At 41.7% G+C, this 27,196-nt stretch overlaps 1 protein-coding gene across 1 annotated transcript in view; it reads right to left on the reverse strand.

The window, feature by feature from the left end:
• Nucleotides 1-27,196, reverse strand: part of LOC122798768 (gastrula zinc finger protein XlCGF26.1-like) — a 95,902-nt gene that overhangs the window by 45,536 nt on the left and 23,170 nt on the right. The window contains exons 2-3 of the mRNA XM_044067879.1: nt 21,645-21,771; nt 3,539-3,661 (exon numbers count right to left, since the gene is read on the reverse strand). Coding sequence (XP_043923814.1) covers nt 3,539-3,661; nt 21,645-21,771 — 250 coding nt within the window. The remainder of the gene's footprint in view (nt 1-3,538; nt 3,662-21,644; nt 21,772-27,196) is intronic.

Raw genomic sequence — 27,196 nt, forward strand, 5'->3', positions numbered from 1 at the left:
ACATAACATATATGACAGCTCTTTTGAACATGCATTTGCCTTCCATGCACACAATAATGTTTGTCAGGCTAATTTTTATATATATTTATATATTTCTTATCTCCATTTGAACCTATGTCACATTTTTCAAGATTTTTTGCTTTAATGAAAACCCTCAAAAAAAAAGCCTAAATGTATTTTCAGAACACACCATCCCCTATTAACCAAGAACACATACAGGAAAGTATGTACATTTTCAACAAATGAAGTTTAACCTTCCAGACAGGAATCATTGCCCCAAATCAACAACTGCAGCAACGGGCATAACCTACACTAAAATTAAGTCTACCCATGCCACAGTGCATGTTACAACCCGTGTTCCCACTTGCATTGATTGCGGTTTGTTCTTTTCTTATCTCAGTTTCCTTCCCAGATGTGAAAAACAGCTTGCATACTTTCAGAAAATATTAACTTTTATCCCTAAGAAAATGTGCACTGACTACTTTTAAATAAAAGCAATGTATGCAGTGTTCTTTTAAATGCATCACAGTAATAGGCCTGCTGGGAAGGCTGCTATTTCTTATTCATTTCCATTAACATTATTCTTCCCTGAACTGCTTCTAACTGTGCTTTTAAATTTTGTACTTCCCTTAGCAAAGAATGCTCAGAGCTCTTAAGATTAACTGACTGCACCTGAAGACATTGTCTTCATGTAAAACTAGTCAGAAATGAGGGGGGGGACAACTTGCAGATGCATGGAGGAATCTTTGTAAATTTCACTGAAAAGAGAACATACAGAATTTTGGCTAAATGCTTTAAACTGAAGACTTCGTCTCTCACAAAGAACATCTGATGCAAGAAGCTTAAATTGTTTATAGCTTTCATCATTGTGTCTTACTTTCAAGCTTTTTTACTTAGAAAAATGTTTATAGCTTAAGCTACAGCCATTAATCTAGACATCCACGCTTGTTAAACCTGGGGAATTATCTTCTTAGTTCTAGAACATCAGTATACCTTTGTACCCCACCCCACCTGAGCATACCACGATCACAGCATTATATTAACTTAAATTTGCTTATGTTCAACATTTCTTCTGATGATACACTGTAACTCCTATACTTTTTACAACTAAAAAAGGTACATGTTTACTTTAATATCATTAACACTGCCACTGAAAAAAACACCAACACTTAAAATACCCTGACTGCACACTATACAAATCTGCTTGTTTCATACAAATACTAATAAGAACAAAATTGTTTTTTCTTATAGTTAATGTTTAAAATGAGACTAAAGAGAAAAAAGTAAAGCTATAATGTGGGGTGCATGCTTTACAGTCCACCCAAATGTCCAGTCACTTTTATTTGCAAAGCCATATATCATAAATGTAAGACTGGAAAACATCAATCTTATTAATTCTTTAATTTTAATGTCGAAGGTCTACTTCCCAATCACCTGCATTTTTGAAGTCAAAGGTACTTCTGATTTTTCTAGTCAATTCCTGACCTTTTTCTGACTCTCAGGCATATTCCTTTGGAACACTGGAAAAGGCTCACTGGCAAACAGTCTCAATGAGACTTATTGTCAGAAAAAGTAGAAGCAGAGTCCTCCTTCTGCTCGATGTCTCACTTTTTGTGGACTAAACTAATTTTATTTCCTCCTTAGCCTGTTCTGCATCAAAAAATGTCTTTGATTGTCCAGGAAAAAAAATTGAAGACAGTGGACACAGCAGCTTGAATCTCACACCTGCCATGTGACATTCACTGACTGCTCGGATAAATTTGCTTCTCTTCTGCCTGGTGTACAGAAAATAATAATTTTTCACAAACATTCCGATGTCTCCAATTGTGGATACTTTTCCCCTTCTACAACAGTTATGTCAGGATCGAATCTTTCTGCTGCTATGACTGTATCTTTATTTATTCAGGTCTTAGCTGCTTTCTCATGCCCACATTTACAGTACACACTGGATGTGCCCTTTCATTTAACAAATCCTGCTGTGGAACACCAGTCTAGTTGCTTGTTTGTGCTTTCACAAAATGAATAGCCTGGTCCTTCCAGTTTCTGTGGTACTGCAGAAAATCTCAGGTGTTCTCTGTGCGCTCTGTCTTCTAACTCTATTTTTTTGATACAACACTTCTGAGAAGCCTCATATTCAGCTAGTCTTTTCTTAATTTGTATCCTCTGATTTCTGGAGTTTTAATCAGTTCATCAGACTAGCTAGTTAAAAGTATCTTCTATTTTTCCAGCCTTTTATTTGAGTTGATGTATTCCTGTTTCATTTACTGTAAACTTCTCTGAGTACATTTGACTTAGTTTTCCTTTATATTACTAGATGCCATCTCTTGAACCACAGTTGAAGCTTGAAGTGCTTATAGGAAACACCTTTAGGATCCTTTCCAGACAGGGCTCCCCTCTGTCCAGTTCTTCCTGCACATGTTGTCCAGATATCTGACATACTTCATTTTCTCACAACCTTCCATCCATGGGGCTTTATTTCCACCGTTGTGCTTGCTCACCCTTTCCCTGTCAACAGAAGTGGTCCAACAACGATTATTTTATTATTTTCACTGTCAAATTTCACTTCTCCTTCCCTTACTTGAGACTGCAGCCATTTAAAAATAGCCACAAAAATATAATAAACAAATGTAATGATGGCACAGTGGTGAAGCAGTAGCACACCTCACAGCAAGAGGTTCTATAGTTCCATTCTCGGCTGGAGTGCCGCCTGTGCAAAGTCTGCATGTCCTCCCTGCGTTCATGTGGGTTTCCTCCAGGTGTTCCGCTTTCCTCCCATGTTACAAAGACATACACCTGGAGCTTTTCTCCCCTGGCCTCTGTTGACAATTGGCTTCACTCCAAGTCGGACTTTCCCGGTAAACAAATGTTAAATCAAATAAATAATATGGATCTTAGACTTGTTACATTATAGATTAACTAAATCCAAAAAAGGCTGCCAAAACAGTTGGGGGAAAGCTCCTGTACAATTGAAGAATTCCCAAAATGAAGACCAAAAAGTAGAATTCATATAAAACTGTTTATTACATAAGCGGTTTCATCCTTAACAGTAAGAACTTCATCAGACAACCCACAGAAACAAACTGACTCCATTTATACTAAGTTCAATAACATCATAAAAGCAATTAAACAAATAGACACCCCCCTTAAAGATACAAAATACATATAAACCATTAGCCTTAACACCAATAAATGGATATATGAAAATGGTGCATAAATAGTTAATTAAAAAGGTATTTCTACCTATCCAAAGCCAAAAGCTTTAATAGGGGACTAATAGAAATATGTTCATTTAAACCCGGCCAGTTACCTGCATCCAAACGTAACTACCAGTAAAATTCCCAGTTTTCTAAAAGCAGTGACCATTATAGATGAAGTTCTTATTCATTTGGGTCTACCAGACCATGTGAAGTCCAAGAATCTTTCTGATATGCGGTAGAGGTGTACATATCCATGACAGAAAATGCCTTTCTCCACCTTCTGAAAATTTTGGACGTATCCTTAACCACTCGAATAATTAAATGCCACACAAACTACTTACGACTAGCAGAGCCATCAGGAAGCTCTGTTTTCAGCATCTTCTGTCTGCCTTCCTTGTCATCAGGTGAAACTTTCTCATTTCTGTCAAAGAGTGCCAACAGGTGATTTAGTGGAACATTATACCCTGCATAAGAAAATTAATAGAAACAGTTAAAATGTTGGAGTTTTTGTATTATGCTTACAATAGTATGTACAAAAAGAGCTAGCAGATAAAGATGGAATTATACCACAACAACATTTCAAAAACAAAAAATGCGGAAAAAAGTTTGGATACGTCTACAACTAAACAGCTTCCTTCTGTTATTACATGGTCTTTTATCTCTGACTTCTCTTTATATGAAAAATACTGCAATTTTGCTCTAAAATACACACACACACACACACACACACACACACACACACACACACACACACACACACACACACACACACAGTGAGTGGGAGAGCCATAATTTGTCACAACATTGTGGATCTGCAGCAGACTAAGTCCGAGGCGGACACCTGATCTGTCATTCAAAGCAGGGCAGGGCACCCTTACTCCATAACTGGGCTGATGTCATCTTACCTCAGACATCTTCATGTACCTGGGATAAGGAAGGCATCTGAATACGCCATCATTAGTTCTTTCTTACTCCTCATCAGGTCAGTCAGAGCCTAATAGTAGTCTGTTAGTAGTGAAAGATTCCCCAGATGTTCTTAGTGTTTCACTGTTGCAGACATTACATTTGGGTAATCTGCTGGCAGGTTGCCCTCAGTCGGCCTGAATATCAAAGTCTTGGGTCCTGCATCGGTTGCTGTCTCCTCTTGCATGACGTCAGGTCATCAGGGGTATAAAACATGCAGCCGACGCCATTTTCTTTAGTCTTTCTTGCTGCACGGTGCCAGAAGCAGTTCGCAAGTGCCGGTCGGACGACTCCTGAAATTTTCACATTCGAGTTTCAGAACTGAAGTCTTCAATTAAAGCTAAGTACCCCGTTGGGGAAACTTTTTCTTGCTCCATACCGATGTCAGTAAAAGTTAATAATTGCATTACTTGTGGGAAGCAAATGCCGCAAAAGGATTTCCATTTGCACTGTATTCCTTGCCTAGGCCCAGATCATAATGTGCTTTGCTGTCGGTTTTGTGCTAGATTTAACCAATGCACTATTAAGCGTCGGTATATCTTTGCTTCAAAATATTTTGGAAATAGATTTAATTACCCTAAAATGTCGTCGGATAGCAATCCGACTACCGAGTTCACAAAAAACGCAAAGAAAAGGACAGAGACAGACCGTCAAAGTCCAAAACCGACAACGAAGCTTCTCCTAAGCCAGTCACCGGTACTCAGTGAGGTGCTTTTGCAGCCTCTGATACCCGCTACTTTCGAGTCGCAGGCTTCTACCGAGACCCATGTGGAGTCCGGCATGCCGCGAGATTCTCAAAGTATTGTACCCGCGGATGTCTCTCCCTTGGATGGGTCCGGAACCGCTGAGCAGGCACCGGCTTCTGAGGGCGTTTTCAGGCCTCAGCATTTCTATATAAAACCGACGTCAGCTTCAAAAACAAAGACAAAAGTAACTTTTAAGGCTAAAAAAACTGACGCATGAGCCACGTGCTCAGGACTCTATGCCCAAAAAACAGATGATCAAAATGGTTAAAGAATTAATTACCTTGATCAGGGGTTCCCAACCCCACTCTGAAAAGAGGCCTAGGCCAGACACTGATTATGAATCTTCAGATCAGGTTTCTATTTTTTCTGATTCCTCTTCTTCATAGGTTCATAGATTAGTACTAAGCTAATTGTCCTTGTGAGTCATTTTAAGCCTAGCCAATTATCCCTTGTGAGACTCAAACCCTGCACCTTGTGTTTGTAAGGCAAGCACCTTAACCATTAGGCCACCCTCCTAACCCCTCTGATCAGGAATTTTCTATACCACTCTATGAGGATTCAGATGCAGAGGAATCCATCCCATCTGCATCTCCTCCCGAGGATTATTCTTTTGGGGAAACCTTGCATACTTTGAGGGAACATTTTCATTGCGAGAGTCAAGATTTCTCAGAATCAAAAAAGAGGCTTAGGGATTTTCTTCTTCTTCCTCAGCATAGGCCTTTGGCCATACCTCCTGTATTAGACATTGTCGATGATGTGTTTTTGGAATCAAACATGGCTCCAGATTCCCTACCTCCAGCTCCTAGCAAGCCAGACAGATATTACAAGGATCCTGACTCCCACAAATTTTTATTCAAAAACCCTGCTGCTGACCCCAAAACTATCTCACAGGGTCCCAAAGGTGTAAAGGCCTCAACAGCTAAGAATCCTACGCCCTCTGATAGAGATTCCAGGGTGCTAGATAGATGGGGAAAGAAAGTTTATATGTCTGCAACCTTGGCAATTAGGGCCTTAAACTGCCAGTTTCATATGCTTAAATATCAACAGCATGTTATGAGATTACTGAAACAGAAAATTATGTTGATTTCTGAATGTGCAGAAAATAAAGAATTACAGGAATTATTGCATGCAGCAGAACAGGTTGGAAAGCATACTTTGCAATGTGGTTTTGATTCCTTGGAGGCCTCCTGCAGGGCCGCAGTTACTGGATCTGTGATTAGAAGGCATGCCTGGCTCAAGGAGCAAAATCTGCCTGATCATGTTAAAGCTAAATTGTTGGATGCACCATTACAGCATAATACTCTGTTTGGTAATAGGGCAGAAGAGTTTTTAAAGAAAATGGAAGACAAAGCTAACTCTATGCAAACTGTAAAAGACTTCTTAAAAGTGCAGCCACCAAGATTCAGTAGACACTGGCCTACAAAAAAATGGTCCTTTCTGTGACAGACAGAGCCTCGCGGGGCAAATCCAGGTGCTCAAAAGGCTCCAGATATCAATCACAGGGTTCTTACAGGTCAAAGCAATTGGGTGCCTCTACCTCCAAATCTGGAGGAAACAAAAGCACAACCCTACAGTAAACAGTCTCAATGACTTCCCGCTGTCATCACCAAGCACTTATCTTTTGGCAGCCCCCTTAGGGGGAAAACTAGCAGTTCATGCTCAAAATTGGCAAGTTAATAACCCAGGACAAGTGGGTATTAAACATAGTATCCCAGGGATACAGATTTCATTTCCATACCTTGCCAATTCCAAATGGTTGGCCAGATCTGCCACAAAATCAATGGGCAGAGGCACAGAAACAAGTTACATCCTTCATGGATATGGGGGCTATTCAGCCAGTACCAGAACTAGAAAAAGGACAAGGGTTTTACTCAAGACTGTTCTTGGTACCCAGAAAAGACAATGCCTGGCGCCCAATACTGGATTTATCGATTTTGAACACATACTTGGGCATCCCAAAATTCAAAATGCTGACTTTGCAACAGCTTCTGCCCATGCTGGGCAAGAACGCTTGGCTAGTGACTCTAGACTTAAAAGAGGCATACCTGCATATCCCAATAAGGGAATTGTGCAGAAGATACCTCTGCTTCAAGGCTGGTTTTATGCATTACCAATTCTCTGCACTGCCCTTTGGCTTATCTACTGTGCCCAGGGTCTTTACAAAGTGCCTGGCACCAGTAATTGCATTTTGCAGAGAAAGAAGCATACAAATCTATCCATACTTGGAAGACTGTCTCATTCAAGCAGAAAACAAGGACATTCTTCTTCAACATCTGGCGTTTGTAAAAAGGCTTCTAGCATGCCTAGGGTACAGAATAAACGAAAATAAATCACAACTGGTACCCTCTCAAAAGATTACATTTCTGGGTGCAAGCTTGAATACAACTGCCCAGATGGCTTACCTTATGCCAGACAAACAAAGACAACTGACTATTTACTTCAAACAGATGGTAGCAAAAACCCAGTTATCTGCAAGACAAATTCTGCAGGCTTTGGGGTTCATGGCATCCTGCATTCTACTAATTCCATATGCAAGACTACATATGAGGAAACTACAGTGATATCTAAAAAGTTTATGGAGTCAGCATTGTCACAGTCTGAAAACAATGATTCCTCTCATTCCCTGCCTACAACAGGAGTTTCTTTGGTGGGCAGAGACATGTCACCAGAACATGGGATGGTCTTTCACTCTACCCCCTGCCAACCAAGCCCTAACTACAGATGCATCAGACTATGCTTGGGGGGCCCACCTGGCGGGGAGATGCATTCAGGGCACATGGAGCCCAAAACAAATGCATCTGCATATCAACCAGAAAGAGATGTTAGCTGGTCAGAATGCCATGAAAGCCTTCGAGGACTTACTTCATCCAGGACAACTACTGATAAAGACGGACAACACTACGGTTATGTGGTACATAAACAAGCAGGGGGGTACACATTCCTACCCCCTTTGCAGACTAGCCATGACATTATGGGACACAGCAATGACTTACCAAGTACATCTTCAAGCTCAATTCCTGCCAGGAAAACAAAATACTCTGGCAGACGACCTAAGCAGAAATCTTATGGACCCTCACAAGTGGAAACTGGATCCACAAGTCTTCAACATGATAACAGAGAAATGGGGGAGCCTGAACATAGATCTATTTGCTTCCTCCCAGGATTATCAACTGGACAAATTCTGCACAAGGACTTATCACAGCCAAGCTTGGAAAGTGGATGCTCTATCCTTCAGTTGGAAAAATCTATCAGTCTACGCCTTACCTCCTCTGCCCCTTCTTCCCAAGGTCCTACTAAAGGTCAGGCAGGAAAAAGCAAAAATGATCCTAATTGCCCCACTGGCCTTACCAGCAGTGGTATCCAATTCTAAGGAATATGTCTCAACTCCCTCCTTGGTACTTGCCTCAAATACCTCATCTACTGTCTCAGCAGAACAATCAAGTTCTGCACAATCAGCTCCAAACTCTGAACCTGGCAGCATGGCTGATCATGTAATTATTCAAACAACACCTCTCAGTAAATCTGTGATGGATGTCATTTTGGTAGCCAGAAGGCCTAGTACTAGAAAATCTTATGCTGATAAATGGAAGATATTCTGTGCTTGGAACCAAGCACAAGGAACAGAGACAGCAAAGCCCAATATTCCTCAGATTTTTACAATACTTAACTGAGATGCTTGTCAAGGGCCTATTTTTTCATCAATAAAAATCCATGCCTCTGCCATCTCGGCTTATTACAAAACAGACCCTCCCATCTTTTCTCATCCTCTGCTAAAACAGTATCTTAGAGGGGCCAACAATTTAAGGCCTCCCAGAAGATCACCAATTCCTGCATGGGACCTCAATTTTGTGTTGGAAAAGCTCACCCTGCCTCTATTTGAACCAGCAGCTACTGCAGATATAAAGTTTTTATCTTGGAAAACAGCTTTCCTTCTGGCAATCACTTCAGCAAGAAGGGTTTCAGAACTACAGGCCCTTATGGCTGTGGAGCCTTTTATTATATTTTACCCAGACAGAGTGTCCCTCAGGACCAACTCTTCCTTTATGCCTATGGTGGTATCCAGTGTAGCTCTTAACCAAACTATTCACCTGCCAACTTTCTACCCAAATCCGCAGAACAAGGGGGAGTGGATTCTGCATTCCTTGGACGTACACAGACAACTAAGATTCTGCTTAAACAGGACCAAATCTCTTAAAAATCTGAACAGCTACTGGTGGCATTTGCTGCAGGATCAGAGGGAAAGGCTATTTCAAAGCAGACTAATTCAAAATGGATAAGTCACTGCATCCGTTTCTGTTATTTGCATCATGGTAAACCGGTGCCCAAGGGTATCAGTTCACATTCCACCAGGGCTGCATCTACCTCAGCAGCTTTTCTCAGAGAGGTGCCAACCAAAGATATTCTAGAAGCTGCTACTTGGAGCTCTGTTCATACTTTTACAAAGCATTATCATTTGCCTCTCTTCTCTAAGTCCAGGGCAGGCTTTGCCACTGCAGTTCTGCAGGGCCTTATAGCCGCTTCTAAGGCTATTTAGTTTCCGCCTCCCATCCATAGCTTTGGGATTCTACCCAAATGTAATGACTGCAAAAGTGAAACACGAAGAACATAGTACAGCTGTGTACACTTACGATAAATGTAGATGTTTGAGTGTATTCACTGTTGCAGTCCAGGTTACCCACCCGCCATCGCCCTTTTTTCTAGAACTTACTATATTCTACAGCCTTTGTGGTGTATTTGCTTTTAGATGAAGGTAAAGTCTATGTTGTTACAATTGCATTGTTATATATATATATATATATATATATATATATATATATATATATATATATATATATATATATATAGGCACCTCTGACGACCTGACATCATGGAAAGGACCCAAGACTTTGATATTCAGGCCAACTGAGGGAATACACTCGAACTTTTAGTTATGTACTTACCATAACTTTAGATGTATGGGATCCATCTCGCCTACATTCTCTACAGATGGGTTCGGAGCCAATCCTCGGCTCCAACAAGGCACGCTATACTATAGAGCAGGCCTCTTATTGGCTGAGTTATCTTTATCCCAGGATGCACCACCACTAATCCCCAGATCTCGTTTGTCCGCATTCATTCACACATGCACAGCTTGTTTATATAACATTGTTAGATCTTTCAAGAGGAAAGAACAGGATTCGGACCTTCTGATATCCTCTGGTCTACAAGGCAGGGGAAGGGGTGGGTTATTAGGAATGTAGAGATGGATCCCATACATCTAAAGTTATGGTAAGTACATAACTAAAAGATGTAATGTGATCCTATCTCGCCTACATTCTGACTGATGGGACAGCGTCCCTAGCACCTAATTCCCGGGTGGCTCACTGGAAAACACTCCTGAGTACTGTGGAACCAAATGAAGCTCGACCCCTGGATGCCACATCTAATTTGTAGTGAGAAACAAAGGTGTGTGAAGATGTCCATGTAGCCGCAGCACAAATGTCACCAATAGAGAGCTTGGAATGAAAGGCTACCAAGTAGCCATAGCTCTAGTAGAATGAGCCTTTACAGAGGTGGTAAGCTCTTTGTTAGAATAAATATAAGCTTGAGTGATGCAGTCCCTGATCCACTTGGCAATAGTGACTTTAGTGATGGCTTTGCCTAATCTGTTATCTGAAAAGGACACAAACAGTTGATCTGATTTCCTTGATTGTGTGTCCTATCCAAATAAAAGCGCAATTGCCTGTGCACATCTAAGCAGTGGAAAATGTATTCAGCTCTATTGGAATATTTGGGAAAGAAAACTGGTAGCTCCATCGATTGTTGTAAGCAGAAACTAGAACAAACTTTTGGTATAAAGGATGGATTTGGTCTAAGAGATACTCTATCTGTGTGGAATACCAGGTAAGGTGGTTTAACTGACAGAGCCTGAAGTTCTGAAACCCTTCTTGCTGAAGTAATAGCAACTAGAAAGGCTGTCTTCCAAGAAAGGAATTTGAGATCACAGGTTGCTGCCGGTTCAAAGGAAAAAGTTAAGGCACCTAATACCACATTCAGATCCCATGGAGGTGCAGGATGAGAAATGGAGGTCTTAATAGAGCAGCACCTTTCAAGAAGGTCTTACACAAGCTTGTTGCTCATTAAAGGTGGGTCTATGGATTCATGAAAATTAGAAATAGCTGCCAATTGTACTTTGATGGTAGATACTGAAGAGCCTTGCTGGAACAGAGAGGTCAGGAATTTTAGTACTTCTGCCAGGAGTAGAAATTGGGTCTAATCCCGAGCTGGGCCCAAATAGCAAATCTCTTCCATTTGCTAGAATATATTTTCTTTGTAGAAGACTTGTGGGCTGAAGACAATATGTGTATGACTTCAGGAGCCAAAGTATGACTCCTAATTATGGTTGGAAGAGGAGGAGCCAGGCTGTCAACTTCAAGGTGTGGAGGGACTGATGGAGTTGTCCTGACTGATGAGTCAGTAGGTCTGGGACCTGGTCCAGGAACCAAGGACCCTCCAATGCATATTTGAAGATAGGAAACCAGACTTGCCGAGGCCAGTATGGGGCAATTAATATCATCTTGCTCCCTAAGAGATGCCTTTGAATCACCCTGGGAGGAGAGGAACTGGAGGGAAGGCATAAAGCAGGCCGGAGGGCCAAGGATGGACTAATGCGTCCATGGGGCTCTTCCCCGGAACCAGGGTTAGAGAGAAAAATTGATTGCACTTCGCATTGAGAGGAGTCGCAAAGAGGTCGCAACACGGAACTCCCCATTTGTGAAGATCTGCATTGGGCCACAAGGAACCCGTTTTTCAAGTCCTCCTGGGGAGAAAAGCTCAAAATATGTTTGTAACTGTCATGTTCAAGGACCATTCGTGAGGAGAGAGAATAGTTCTGCTCAGTCTGTCGGCTAACACGCTGGATTTCCCGAATGTAAGTTGCCATTAGAAAGCGCTTGGTTGAGACTGCCCAATCCCATACTCTCATGGCCTCTCTGCAAAGAGGATAGGACCTGGTTCCTCCTTGCTTATTTAGGTACCAGACTGCCGACATGCTGACGGATTGAATGGCAATCGTACCCTGAGGGAGGTGATCGTGCAGTGCTTGCAACGCTAAAAGCACCGCCCTCATCTCCAGGATATTGATATGAAGAAGACTCTTCCGGGTGCCACGTGCCTTGGACCGACCTGTCCAGAATGACCCCCACCCTGTCTGGGAGGCGTCCGTAGTCAGCGTGGCAGAGGAGGAGGCGAACGAAGGGTCGCCCTGATTCAGGTTGGAGGTTATAAGCCACCAACGGAGATCCCATTTGCACGTGTCCGTGATCAGAATGTGGTGACTGAGGGAAGGTCCTGATAAGACCACTGGACTGAGAGGAGCCACTGAAGTATCCTCATGTGCAACCTTGCCAAGGGGACCAGAAGAATGGTGGCTGCCATGGAATCCAACAGTTGCAGGACCATTCTTGCTGGAGCTTTGGACCTGAGGAGTAGAGTCGGACTTGAGACTGAATTGTTTGATCCTTTCTGCAGGAAGATAGACTCGCATCTGCCTTGAATCTATTTCTGCACCGATGAACAGAATACGCTGAGATGGTTGCAATACAGATTTTGACCAATTGAAGGTGATTCCTAAGGATTTGCCCAGTGCTATCGTGGCTGCTAAATTTTGCAAGAGTTGATGCCTGGAAGTGGCAGTTAGGAGCCAGTCGTCTAGGTATGGAAACACCTGGAATCCTAGACTCCTCAAGAGAGCAGTCGCGACTGCCAAACATTTGGTAAACACCCTGGGGCTGTGGTGAGACCAAAGGGCAGCCGGAACTGAAAATGACTGTCTCCCAGGCTGAAGCTCAGTGTCTCCTCGACGCCTGATCCATCAGAATGTGATAGTAGGCGTCTTGAGGTCTATGGAGCACATCCAAACTCCTTTCTCCAACAGTGGGAGAATGGATTGTAAAGTGACCATCCGAATTTGGACTTTTACAAATCGGTTCAGTTTGCTGAGATCCAAAATGGGTCTCAAGTCCCGGTCTTTTGGCACCAAAAGAATCTTGAGTAAGTCCCTAATCCGCCTGGTCTGCGGGACAGGTTGGATGACTCCTTTTGAAGCAGCTTTGATATTTCTGAGGCTGCATGATCCCGTTGACTGGGTGGTGGGTCCGGGATTCTTTGGACTGGTGGGGCGGTTGAGAAGGGGAAGGAGTAAACTCCGGCAATGAATCGAAGCACCCATTGTTACTGAGTAATGTATTCCCAGGCCTTTAGGTGCTTCGAGACGACCCCGACTGGCTCGGAGCTGCACAGTCGGGCACTCCTTCAGGGATGCTGGAAGGAGGAGGAGCCACGAAAGGACTCGCGGTCTCCAGTGTTGCGAGGGCCTGCCGCCTCTGGGACGGCGTCTCCTGAAAATTTCCCCTCCTCTGCCTCTAGAAGGGGATCCTCTGCTGAGAGTAAGGCTTCTGAGACTTACGGAACCACATTTTCCCTCCGGGCCTTGGGATAAGGCCTGATGGGAGTGGAAAAGCGGCCCTCACGGCAGCCAAGGTCTTACTCTCCTGCTCACAGCGAGTCAAAGTGTCCTTTACCTTGGGTCCAAACAATGAGGACCCATCAAAGGCCGGCAAAGGAAGACTTAAAGGCCTCCGCGAAATGACACAGGCGTAACCAGGCTTGTCTCCAAGAGCAACACCTGTTCCCGCCACTCTACGCCTTCGCCACATAGGAAATGAGCCTCATGGACGAATTAGATAAAGAGGATAGGGTAGCCAACTGAGAATTAACTGTCTGAGTTAATTGATCAGGTAAGTTACCCGAGAGGGCATCCGACAGCTCCTTGATCAGATCCCTCTGTAGTCTGGTGAAGTGTGCCAAGTAATTCAGAGACCTTAACGTAAAGGCCGCTGAAGTAAGGGTACGCTTGCCGTACCGATCCATGCTCCTAGACTCTTTGTTAGGTGGATGGATGGAGGTGGAAGCCTGTGCCACATCTTGTTGGGTGGCAGATGCCACCACCATAGCATCTACAGCCACACCCTTAGATAAGAACTCCTTGTCCGGGGGTGCTGAGAGAAACTTATTGGGACGAGCTGGCACCGGTTCCACAGAATCTGGGTGTTCCCACGCCCTTCGAGAGATCAAATCCAGAAGCTCATCGAAGGGCAGAGACACCCAGGAGGCGGAGGGCTGAGCCCCGAAGGCCTTGAGGAACACCGACTCCTCAGCGGAAGGGGGTTTGGATTGCCAATCGCCTCGGTGTTTAAGGATTTCTAAAATGTCAGCAAAGGAGACATCTTCCGATGACGACTTTGGCGACCCCTCCGCATCATCGAGGTCGGTATCTGATGTGAGGGACTCGTCAGGGGAGTCGACGTGTTTCCTCTTACAGTCTCTTCCTGGGTGGTTCCTCCGAAGGAGTGTCGGAGGAACCTCCAGGAAGAAGGGAACCACCAATGGGGGTAACCTCAGGCCCAGGGGCTCCGCTGTCACGAGACAGGGGGACTCCAGAAACGCCAGTCACCACGTCCAAGGAAGGGGTGGTGGTGGAAAGGTGGAGGTGGCCAAAGAGGATTTGGCTAAGGCACTTCTCATGGCATCGAAGGCAGGAACCCCAGAATCCTGGGAAGGTGCTATCCCCGAGGCCACAACAGTAACAGGAGCCCCGACGCGACTCCAGAGAGAGGCTTGGAACCGAAGGGTCGGATCCAAGCCTCCCGGGCCGACGGAGGAAGTTCGTGTACTGAACCCCGACCCAAGGGACGGAGTTGAAGTTAGAGTCGGAGCCGACTCGATAACTGCGACCGGATCCACCAACACCTGCTCCAACAGCACCAAGGCTGTCGGAGGAGGAATGGTAGTAGAAGGATAAGGATCGCTCCAAAGCCAACTGGGCAGGAGTCGAGATCAATTTAGCGAAGACCGTGACTGGAAGAGTCTGAAGCACCCTGTCGACGTCCAAATCGGACATCCTCGAAGATCGAGAAGAGACCGATCGGGTCCGAGTCGACTTCTCCGCCGGCTCGAAAGAGTGAGGGACCGGCTCCGTAAAGGCTCGAGACGATCGGCCGAGGGAGATTCCACCACTATTGCAATCTCCCTCGGAGCCGATGTGGACTTCGGCTCCGGGGGAAGTGTCTGAGCGGGCAATCCTCATCGGCTCCAAGTCAGTGGAGCCGATGAAGGTGACCCACCTCTCGATGTCCGAGCTCGGCTCCAAGGCCAGGGAGTCGAGGCTGGAGGCATCGAGGCAGACCGTTCGACCTCGGCTCCAAGTCCGTGGAGCCGACGGAGAAGCCTGCCTAGACTTTTGGCTATCGGTTCCGACGGGCTGGTCGAGCCGGATTTTTCTTCTTGCCAGAAGGGGAAGAAGAAGAGGACAAAGCTTCCTCAAAAGAAGGCAATGAGCCCTTTTAAAATCAATTTGTTTTTCCTCTCTTGGAGGACTCGAGAGAAAAAGCGTGGCAAACGCTACAAGACTCCTGCAGGTGTTTAGGACCTAGACAATACACACACAGGGAATGATCATCTGTGATTGACATCTTGTAGCTACACTTGACACATTTTTTGAAACCAGAAGGTCTATGTTCCTTTGACATGGTTTCGACAGTTAACAACAACTACAGACTAACAAATGACAGTGACAACTAGGCTCTAACTCAAACGCCTAAAGTAGGGCTAGGCCCCTCTAACTTAAACGGAACCTTCCTACCCAAAAAACAAACACAATTTACCACAAAAAGTTATCGAATCACAAACGTACAACAACAATAGCTGTTAAAACAGCTTTTGGGTGAATTTCAGAAAAATCTGACAGAAAAAGATTTCTAACTAGAGGTACTTAGCTCAGCCAAGTCCGAGACCACGTCTATGCTTGGAAAGCGGCAAACGAGATCTGGGGAGGTAGTGGTGGTGCATCCTGGGATATGAGGTAACTCAGCCAATAAGAGACTCGCTCTATAGTATATGCGTCGGAGCCGAGGATCGGCTCCGAACCCATCTGTAGAGAATGTAGGCGAGATAGGATCACATTACATCATGTAATTTATGGTAAGTGCACACAACTGTACTGTACTAGTCCTTGATCTGTAGAATCCAAGCCTGTGTGAGGGGCCAGAAAAAGGAAGACAGACCAGGAAGTAATGATAATGACAAGAGGGGCAGGAGGAAAGGGACTGGGACCCACCTGCACCCCTACATGCCTCAAGCAGTAGTGAGGATGGACAATACCAACACTGCAAAAAGTGATCACACTGAAATATCTACAACTGTGGTAAGTTGCCTATACAACTGCACAATGTTCTTCATGTGGGTCATTGCTGCAGTCACAACACTGGGAAGAATCCCAAAGTTCGCCCTGTTAAATGGGATGTTTTTTTCCCTCCTGGAATGAGGACTGAACATTCCCTTTAGAATGGCACAGGCATATTCTGCCCTTGTTCCTGAAAGCACACCCAAATTATAATGCTTTCGGAAAGTGTGTGTGTGTGTGTGTGTGTGTGTGTGTGTGTGTGTGTGTGTGTGTGTACAGAGGAGCAAAAGTCTGCCTCTAAGATACCCTGGGCACTTAAGGAAGACAGCAACAACTGCTCTGCCCTTTGTTAAATGGGGTAGGAATTATCCCAGAAGATCCAACCATCAGCCTTGTAACAGAAATTAACACAGTATAATATCCATTTAATTATAGTTTATTTTGTTACTTTTAGCCCTTGTCCAATTTCCAAAAAAGAATGCAAACAACTGTTCTGATTTTCTTATGACTTTAGTTAGATCACAGTAACATCTCAATTATCTATGCACATCTAGAGAGTACAAAACCATTAGACCTCTGTGCTAAGGTTTAGAGAAAAATATAGCAAGTGGGACTGCTTGTCTCAAGGCTATTTCTGTAATAACATTTAGTAGGAAAGAGAAGCTAGTGCCCAAGGTCACCCTGACTTTGTGGAACATAAGATATGTCTATGTGCACATTCCAGCCTGACCTTTCCAGCTGAGATAGCAGAAATACAAACCATTGTCTTCTAGGTCAGAAACTTTAGTGGTATTTTAGTAGCTGGTTGAAATGGGGGAGGGGTTAAGGTTACTTTCCCCAATACAAAACTCAAGTTCCAGAGTGAGCCCAGATTCTTCCAAGAAAGACTGAGGTACAGGATGATCTGCAAGGATTGTCTGACTGACTGACTGGATGCCACCAGGGGATCTAATGTTAGGCAAGCAGAGATGGATGATGTATATACCTTTACAGAGGTATAAGCTAAGCCAGTGGGAAACAGCTCAGCTTGATACTGGAGAACCACATCCATTGGGTTTGGATGCTAGTTCTTCCATTTTGCACCAAAAGGAAACTCTCCATTTGGCTTCCAATGACTTTCCTGTATTTTCAGCAAGGACTGAGAATAAAGGTACTTAAAGGCTGCACTTTAATTTAATTTAATTTAATTTATTTATTCTTTGCTGACTAGGATAGTCCCACTGGGGTAGTAGTCTCTTTTCAGAGGAGACCCAGGTGGTCATATATTGCAAGGAGAAATTTGGCAGGGCATCAGGCAAGTTCCTCTACTCTTTTTGACAGGTGCTGTGGGATTTTCCACCAACTCAGGAAGATGAGATCTCTGTTTAACATCCCATCTGAAGAGGGACACACTCAGGAATAAAGCAGTTCCTTAATCTTGCTCTGCAGTGTCAGCAATTCAATCACTTGGCATAGGAATAAAACCCACAGCCATTCCAGCACCAAAGGCAAGTGTAATACCTGTTGCAGCACTGATGCTGCACGAGCTTGTAATGCTAGTGTGCACAGACTGGGGTGTGCTAGTGTGCACAGACTGGGGTGTGCTAGTGTGCACAGACTGGGGTGTGCTAGTGTGCACAGACTGGGGTGTGCTAGTGTGCACAGACTGGGGTGTGCTAGTGTGCACAGACTGGGGTGTGCTAGTGTGCACAGACTGGGGTGTGCTACTGTGCACAGACTGAGGTGTGCTACTGTGCACAGACTGAGGTGGGCTAGTGTGCACAGACTGAGGTGTGCTAGTGTGCACAGACTCGGGTGTGCTAGTGTGCACAGACTGGGGTGTGCTAGTGTGCACAGACTGGGGTGTGCTAGTGTGCACAGACTGGGGTGTGCTAGTGTGCACAGACTGGGGTGTGCTAGTGTGCACAGACTGGGGTGTGCTAGTGTGCACAGACTGGGGTGTGCTAGTGTGCACAGACTGGGGTGTGCTAGTGTGCACAGACTGGGGTGTGCTACTGTGCACAGACTGAGGTGGGCTAGTGTGCACAGACTGAGGTGTGCTAGTGTGCACAGACTGGGGTGTGCTAGTGTGCACAGACTGGGGTGTGCTAGTGTGCACAGACTGGGGTGTGCTAGTGTGCACAGACTGGGGTGTGCTAGTGTGCACAGACTGGGGTGTACTAGGGACCCCCTGCACTGCATCATGAAATGCGCTTTTTTTAAAAGCAAAGTTTCTCCCTTATCATTTGGAGCATGTGAAAGAACCAGCACTGTCTTTGCTAGAAAGGTGCAGTCAGAATAATTTCTGAACTACTCTGGGGATCAAGGGTAGGGGAGGAAAAGCAGAGAGAAGTAAACTCACCCAAGTCAGGGAGAGGACATCTACTGCCCAAGCTATTTATCTGGTGCTATGGGCAAAATGCCTTTAGTTACTTGGAGAAGCAAAGAACTCTATCACATCTGTTTGTGAGGTCCAGGAATATTTCAGTGTCTAGCATCTGCTTGTATAGATTCACAGAGATCTTGCTCAACTGATGGTCCACACATTTCTCTTACACTGGTATGCAAGCTGCTTTCATAAGAATGTTGGACTTCAATGCCTGCTCCAAGGCCTGAATGGCTAGCCTGCAGTGCTCCTCCTGTCTATTTATGCAACATATAAGTGTGATACTGCCTGAAATGACACACTGAGTTCTGCTTCCATACTATCTTGAAGACTTTGGCAGCTTGGGTAACAGTCATAACTTCTTTAATGTTTGCATGTAATTTCTCCTAATTGGGACTCCTGGTGCCCTGCACTTTGATGTGTATGATGTGTGCACCCTAGATTATATCTGAAGGACCTGTAGTCATGGACTGGTTGAGGATAGGCTGTCTGAACAACATGCCCTTGTTCGTCTGCAGTTGTTTTATCCACCATTTAAGTTCCCTTCATACACAGGGCAGGATTGGAATGGTCCACTTCAGGGACTGAGACCGCTGGTCTCAAGTACTCTTTGCAAACCACTGCAGATTCCTCATGTGCAATCTTGCCAGAGGAGCCATGGTGTTTGTCATGTGGCCTAGAATGCTCAGGAACTGCCTAGCCATCGTTACTGACTTTTTGGACAAGTCACAGAAGAAGGCAATCTGGCAGTCTACCTCATTCTGTGATAGACAAGTTTTGTTTGTACTGGTATCTAGTATTGCTCTAAAGAAAACTATATTTCTGCCTGGGAGCAAGCTGGACTTCAGGAAAAATCCCAATTTATTGAGAAAATCCAGGGTATACTCCATTGTGTTCTGCATCTCCACCTGGGTCTGCAACTGTATCAAGCAATTGTCCAGGTAGAGGGTAATATGGATGCCCTTGGTCCAGCAGTTGTGTTACAAAGGCAAGATATTCTGTAATAACTCTGAGTCATGGTTCTCAAATTCAAATGACCATAAGGGTTGTATGAGGAATTGTATACAACAGTGAAGGCCACAGACTCCAAAACAGAAATAAAGTTACTCAGTACAGCAGGACTTGTAGTCTGCTAGCTTTCCTACCTTGACTTATGTTGGCTAAAGGGCACTTTGAGGGCAGAAGGCCATGACGTTGACATCTCTGCAATGCATGCAGCAGCTTTACCAAATGGAAGGAAGATAAATGGAAATGATTGTCTCCTAACACAAACCTTGGATACTATTTGTGTTCCTTGAAAATTGCAGAGGTACACATCTTTCAGAGCTAATATCACTAGGAGGGCCTGAGAGTGATAGTAACGCCTGCATAGTTAATGCCTTAAACTTCAAAAGTCTTTTGAAACGTATTTAGTCTTGACAAGTTCATAGGTTCTTACTAGGTTGATGACCACTAGGGCCTTTATAAGCCTAGCTCTGAAACCTAAATGTGTCCCACGACTTATTATATCCCAAAATTTATTACAAGAGCTCTGTGTTAGTTAGGGAGTGATTTAGCGGTCTCTGTCTGTCACTGACATAGGTGCAAGATGTGAATTTCTGATTACCCATCCCATGGTCTTGGTTACATATGAATAAGGTTAGAGAAGAGATCTGCTTTACACTGATAACCTATTCCAGAGGATGGAAATTACAAGAGCAACATGGGGCTCCAAGATCCGTCCATTCTGGGTAAAACGGACAGCCCTGAAAAGAACCATTCCTCCTCCTGCATGTAATGGACAGGTTGTGTGTTAACATTTCTGCTAGATGTGAAACAGCAAGGTCTTATTGGTCTTTTGGAACTTGTGGCAGACCACTTTTCTGTGGTCTGATAAGAAACTGAAGCTTGTAACCTATGGAGACAATCTGTAAAATCCACTAGCTTGTGGTTACGTCTGAACAATGCTGTTAACAGAAGGCCAGCATGGTAAGTGGGGGGGTGTAAAGGAAAAGATGCCAAAGGTGGGGGTTCTAAAGATCTGAAAGGCGGAGACTGGTAGATTTAAAGTTGTCCCTGCTGGGGCCTGGACCCTGTTTCCTCAAAGCATTCTTTCTAACTTCTTGCTTCCAGTTTCTCTGCTATGTGGCTTTCTTGCCCTTCAAATGTTTACCTTTGTCGTGCTTCCAGTAAAAATGATCTTCCTTAGAGAGAATTTCTCTTGTATTTTGGGATGAGGCAGAGAAACATTTCGGTCATCAGCTCTGTGCTTCTTCCTTTGGTCTCTATTTTTTTTTAATATTACAGGAAGTGGTCTGATGAATAATTACTTACCCAAAAGGGCATTGAGGCGTCATACCTTCACATTCTCAGACAGGGCCACGTCCACAGTTAAAAGTATCTTCCAGTGACTGATCCCACAGCAGAAGCCTTCATGTCACCTCTACAGCATCATACCCCCTGTAAAGCAGTCAGGACCCTGGTAAGGGTAAAAGCCCTCACAGTTTCATTATGCACTCCCCCACAACTATCCTGACAGTAGAGTAATGCACCCAAGAGACAGTAATGAATGTAATCAGCAGTGACTTAACAGTATTTTAAGTATCTGAGACTGACTCCCAAACTCTCCAATTGCAAAACACAACTGATCTCTTCAATTAAAATGAACTAATTCTAGATTAACCTCCAGATTAAAGGGCAGTTATAACAACAGGCATTGCCATAAGTAAGTGTGGAAAGTTATAGTAATTCAAAACCATTTAGCTTACTGAAATAAACAATTTTACAACATAACATCTCATGCAATTTATCCTTCTGCTGTACATATCATGTCTGTTTTATACAATTGCACCTCTCAGATCATACCTATCAACCTCTTAGAGCAAGAAATTTGGATGAAGGCATACAAAATGGGTAGACAATTTTTAAATATTGCTCTTACAACCTTAGAAAACTAATAGAATAAGAGGTTTTGCATTAGCATGAAATTTCTGAAGGGGTTGAAGTCTGAAACTCAAATGTACAGTATGTCATTATTTTCTGACTTAAATCTTCGATGCCCTGCTAGAAAACCACAATTTTATGAAAAATGGAGCAACAATATGAGATGAAAACCTGTACAGTTGAGAGGTTTGTCTCAGATTACAGTGGTACCTCTCAGGTCTTTTGCTTACCTACAGAAACCATGTGCTCATAGTTCTGCACCATCACGTCCACGTGAATCTCTTTCTCCTGTTCACTAAGTATCTTCCATTCCTCTCCTGAAAACTCAACAGCAACATCTTCAAAGCTTTCTGGCATCTGGAAACATATAAAATATGTTGGCTTACTCCTGAATTCATTTTTACAGATCATATTATTCTGAAATGGCAAACAGACAGCAACATTTAATAATGTCTAGCAGTACGAGCAACACCTACCCTGGAGGACACTACTGTTCTTAGAAAATAAGTTATCTGCTACGTGGTTTTGTATTGGTTTCATTAAAAAAAAAATATATATATATATATATATATATATATATACATAAATGTGTGTGTGTTTGTTTGTGTGTGTATATATACACATATGTACATATACACACATGAACACACAGCATGTACGGCTTCCCTTAAGCTGGTCAAATGTGAGTAATGTCAACAGCTTAACCTCAACAAGAAAGCAGTAGACAGTGGTACAAAGCTGCTATAGTACCAAGGTTAGGGAATTTGTCCCTTTCCCAATATTCATGAACCATAACAATGTGCAGTGTAAGCAAGCACAGGATCCAAAAGTCAGGAAAAAATAATAAAAAAATCGGCAAGGTTTATTATTAGTCAAAAAGTTAAGCGCTTTCATCCATAACCAATCTGGTCTTCTTCAAAACTCAGTATTGTGCAATCTTAAGAGTAGGGAGGGTACAGAGATACTTGCCCCCGTATGACTCTACTTTTTATTTGTATGTTCCAACATAATGTCTCGGAACATGAGCTGTGGATGTGACGATGTGTATGTGTGTGTGTGTGTGTGTGTGTGTGTGTGTGTGTGTGTGTGTGTGTGTGTGTCTCTGTGTCTGTGTGTGTGTGTGTGTGTGTGTGTGTGTGTGTGTGTGTGTGTGTGTGTGTGTGTGTGTGTGTGTGTGTGTGTGTGTGTGTGTGTGTGTGTGTGTGTGTGTGTGTGTGTGTGTACGTGCAAGTGCATGATGGTTCATTCACCTAATGTTTCAAAGTTAGTAGAGGATATTCAAAACAAAAATTATGTAAGAATGTAATAATACATTTATACTGTGACACCGGAAGGAGGACACACTCAGAAACTTTCATTTACTTACCTTACAAATAAAAATATTGCCTCACTTGGACTTGCAAGACAGACATAAACAGTACCTTCAAAAATGTACAGCAGTGCATAAATTCCTCTCAAGATCCACCCTGGATTAGGTTTCCTCATTCGCTCATTTCCACTTGCTATACTGACATCTATGGAACCCCTTTACCTTCTTCGAACTTGTTCTAACTCATCAGGAATCTCCCCAAGGCTTTGTTCCAGGTTACGCAGACTCTTGGGGTACGGTACTTTCTCCTTTTTACTGATCTGCTTTTGTTATTCTCCAACATTCATTTTTCAGGTTTTTCTCTCTAAGTCGCTGTCCTATTTCAGGATGAATATACATCACCCTCTCATTCACTTTGCTCCTCTCTACTTCATTTTGAAAAGGCCATCTCAAAACACTCTTCATTTTTTGTTCTGAACTGAGAGAAGGGAGTTAGGACTCTGGTGAAGCATTTCACCTCTCTCCTCAACTACATTAATGCAACCTCTTACTAGTAAACCGTTCTTCATCGACATTCATCTGGTGCTTGGAATTCTCCCCTTCTGAATCTTTAATGATTTGCCAGAAAGCTTAGAATTGATTTATTTGTTTATTTGTCCTTTGTTAACCGGGTTAGTCCACTGGGCTGGGGACCAATTTTCAGTGGAGACCACAGGAGAAAAGCTCCACAAACACATGATAATTAAGATGATGCCAAAAAATATAATACTCATATACCATAACCATAACAAGTTACATTAATAAATAATACTCATATATCATAACCATACCAACTTACATTAATAAATAATACTCGTATATCATAACCATACCAAGTTACGTTAATAAATGATACTTGTATATCATAACCATACTAAGTTACATTAATAAATAATACTCATATATCATAACCATACCAAGTTACATTAATAAACAATACTCGTATATCATAACCATACCAAGTTACGTTAATAAATGATACTTGTATATCATAACCATACTAAGTTACATTAATAAATAATACTCATATACCATAACCATAACAAGTTACATTAATAAATAATACTCATATATCATAACCATACCAACTTACATTAATAAATAATACTCGTATATCATAACCATACCAAGTTACATTAATAAATAATACTCATATATCATAACCATACCAAGTTACATTAATAAACAATACTCGTATATCATAACCATACCAAGTTACGTTAATAAATGATACTTGTATATCATAACCATACTAAGTTACATTAATAAATAATACTCATATATCATAACCATACCAACTTACATTAATAAATAATACTCGTATATCATAACCATAACAAGTTACATTAATAAATAATACTCATATATCATAACCATACCAACTTACATTAATAAATAATACTCGTATATCATAACCATAACAAGTTACATTAATAAATAATACTCATATATCATAACCATACCAACTTACATTAATAAATAATACTCGTATATCATAACCATAACAAGTTACATTAATAAATAATACTCATATATCATAACCATACCAACTTACATTAATAAATAATACTCGTATATCATAACCATACCAAGTTACATTAATAAATAATACTCATATATCATAACCATACCAAGTTACATTAATAAACAATACTCGTATATCATAACCATACCAAGTTACGTTAATAAATGATACTTGTATATCATAACCATACTAAGTTACATTAATAAATAATACTCATATATCATAACCATACCAAGTTACGTTAATAAATAATACTTGTATATCATAACCATACCAAGTTACATTAATAAATAATACTCATATATCATAACCATACCAAGTTACGTTAATAAATAATACTCGTATATCATAACCATACCAAGTTACATTAATAAATAATACTCGTATATCATAACCATACCAAGTTACGTTAATAAATAATACTCGTATATCATAACCATACCAAGTTACATTAATAAATAATACTCAAATATCATAACCATACCAAGTTACATTAATAAATAATACTTGTATATCATAACCATACCAAGTTACGTTAATAAATAATACTTGTATATCATAACCATACCAAGTTACGTTAATAAATAATACTCGTATATCATAACCATACCAAGTTACGTTAATAAATAATACTCGTATATCATAACCATACCAAGTTATGTTAATAAATAATACTCGTATATCATAACCATACCAAGTTACATTAATAAATAATACTCCTATATCATAACCATACCAAGTTACATTAATAAATAATACTCATATATCATAACCATACCAAGTTACATTAATAAATAATACTCATATATCATAACCATACCAAGTTGCATTAATAAATAATACTCGTATATCATAACCATACCAAGTTACATTAATAAGTAATACTCGCATATCATAACCATACCAAGTTACATTAATAAATAATACTCGTATATCATAACCATACCAAGTTACATTAATAAATAATACTCGTATATCATAACCATACCAAGTTACATTAATAAATAATACTCATATATCATAACCATACCAAGTTACATTAATAAATAACACTCGTATAACATAACCATACCAAGTTACATTAATAAATAATACTCGTATATCATAACCATACCAAGTTACATTAATAAATAATACTCGTATATCATAACCATACCAAGTTACATTAATAAATAATACTCGTATATCATAACCATACCAAGTTACATTAATAAATAATGCTCATATATCATAACCATACCAAGTTACATTAATAAACAATACTCGTATATCATAACCATACCAAGTTACGTTAATAAATGATACTCGTATATCATAACCATACTAAGTTACATTAATAAATAATACTCATATATCATAACCATACCAAGTTACATTAATAAACAATACTCGTATATCATAACCATACCAAGTTACGTTAATAAATGATACTTGTATATCATAACCATACTAAGTTACATTAATAAATAATACTCATATATCATAACCATACCAAGTTACATTAATAAACAATACTCGTATATCATAACCATACCAAGTTACATTACTAAATAATACTCGTATATCATAACCATACCAAGTTACATTAATAAATAATACTCATATATCATAACCATACCAAGTTACATTAATAAATAATACTCGTATATCATAACCATACCAAGTTACGTTAATAAATAATACTCGTATATCATAACCATACCAAGTTACATTAATAAGTAATACTCGCATATCATAACCATACCAAGTTACATTACTAAATAATACTCGTATATCATAACCATACCAAGTTACGTTGCAAGTTCAAGAACATTAAAAATGGCAACGTAGAGAGGCATGTGAGTAACAACATTAATGCCCTGTACAAATCATTAAAAGTACGCATTTTGTGCATGTACAACAACAAAATGATAGAGGTCGAGTTGGTGGAACAACACAGAAGAATAGTAAGTGGAGTGTAGAGAAGTGTGAATAAATAATTGAAGAGACAGAGAATAGCAGAGAGTGTCAGTTGTGTCGGTTATAGTGGGTGGGGTGGAAGGAGAGGGGGTAAAGTTAGATAGACTGGAAAGAAGAAAATGAGGAGGAAAGAGTTGGGGTGTCCAAGGAAATAAGAAGTAAAATGGGGGAGGGGAAAAGTTGGGAAGAAAGTTTAGTTATTAAGAGTGCTCAGTGGTGTAACTACAGGATCCACAGGACTGTAAGTATATATAATGTATGAAGGGAATAGTTCATAGGTGCTTACTAGGCTAACGACCACAAGGGCATTTTTAAGTCAAGCCCTGCATCCCAAATCTCTGATATGTACTGATACCCTTGATAAGTGTAAGCATGGGCCTGGGAGATGAACCATTTACAGGTTACCTGTTTGCATCAGAGACATGGGTGCCAAACCAAGGATGAATGTCCGGTTTCCCACCCAAATGTCCAAGTTGCATTTGAATTGGATTAGGGAGTGACTCTGCTTCACATGGATGGGTTAGTTTCTGGGATACATTCCTATCTCCCCAGCAGGTCCTATTTATATCACAAGCAAAGTTTAAGTCTTTAGAACAGGTAATTGTGGTACTGTTTGTTTTGTGGATATGCAGGAGGTCCATCACAGTGGGGTCTGAAAATGCCCTGTATGCCAGGCATAGATCTCCCCTCAAAAGCCTGTAGGAGACAGAATACAGGGATAGGGCCTTGAGGCGGTCTGCACAGGACATATTAATTACTCCCTGTATTCTTTTAGTGAGGAACCCTTGTCTGATGAATGCCGAATACAGTGGAACAATGACTTTCCTTGGACTTAGATGCCATACCTTTGTTTATAAGTTGCGCAATATAGAATGATTTCTTCACCACTGTAGACACGTGATGATCAAAGGCTAGAGTACTATCTGTGCGTGTCCTTAAGTCCCTGACTA

Source organism: Protopterus annectens, chromosome 3.part1, assembly GCF_019279795.1.
Source record: "Protopterus annectens isolate FY-2018-M chromosome 3.part1, PAN1.0, whole genome shotgun sequence".
Lineage (NCBI taxonomy): Eukaryota > Metazoa > Chordata > Ceratodontiformes > Protopteridae > Protopterus > Protopterus annectens.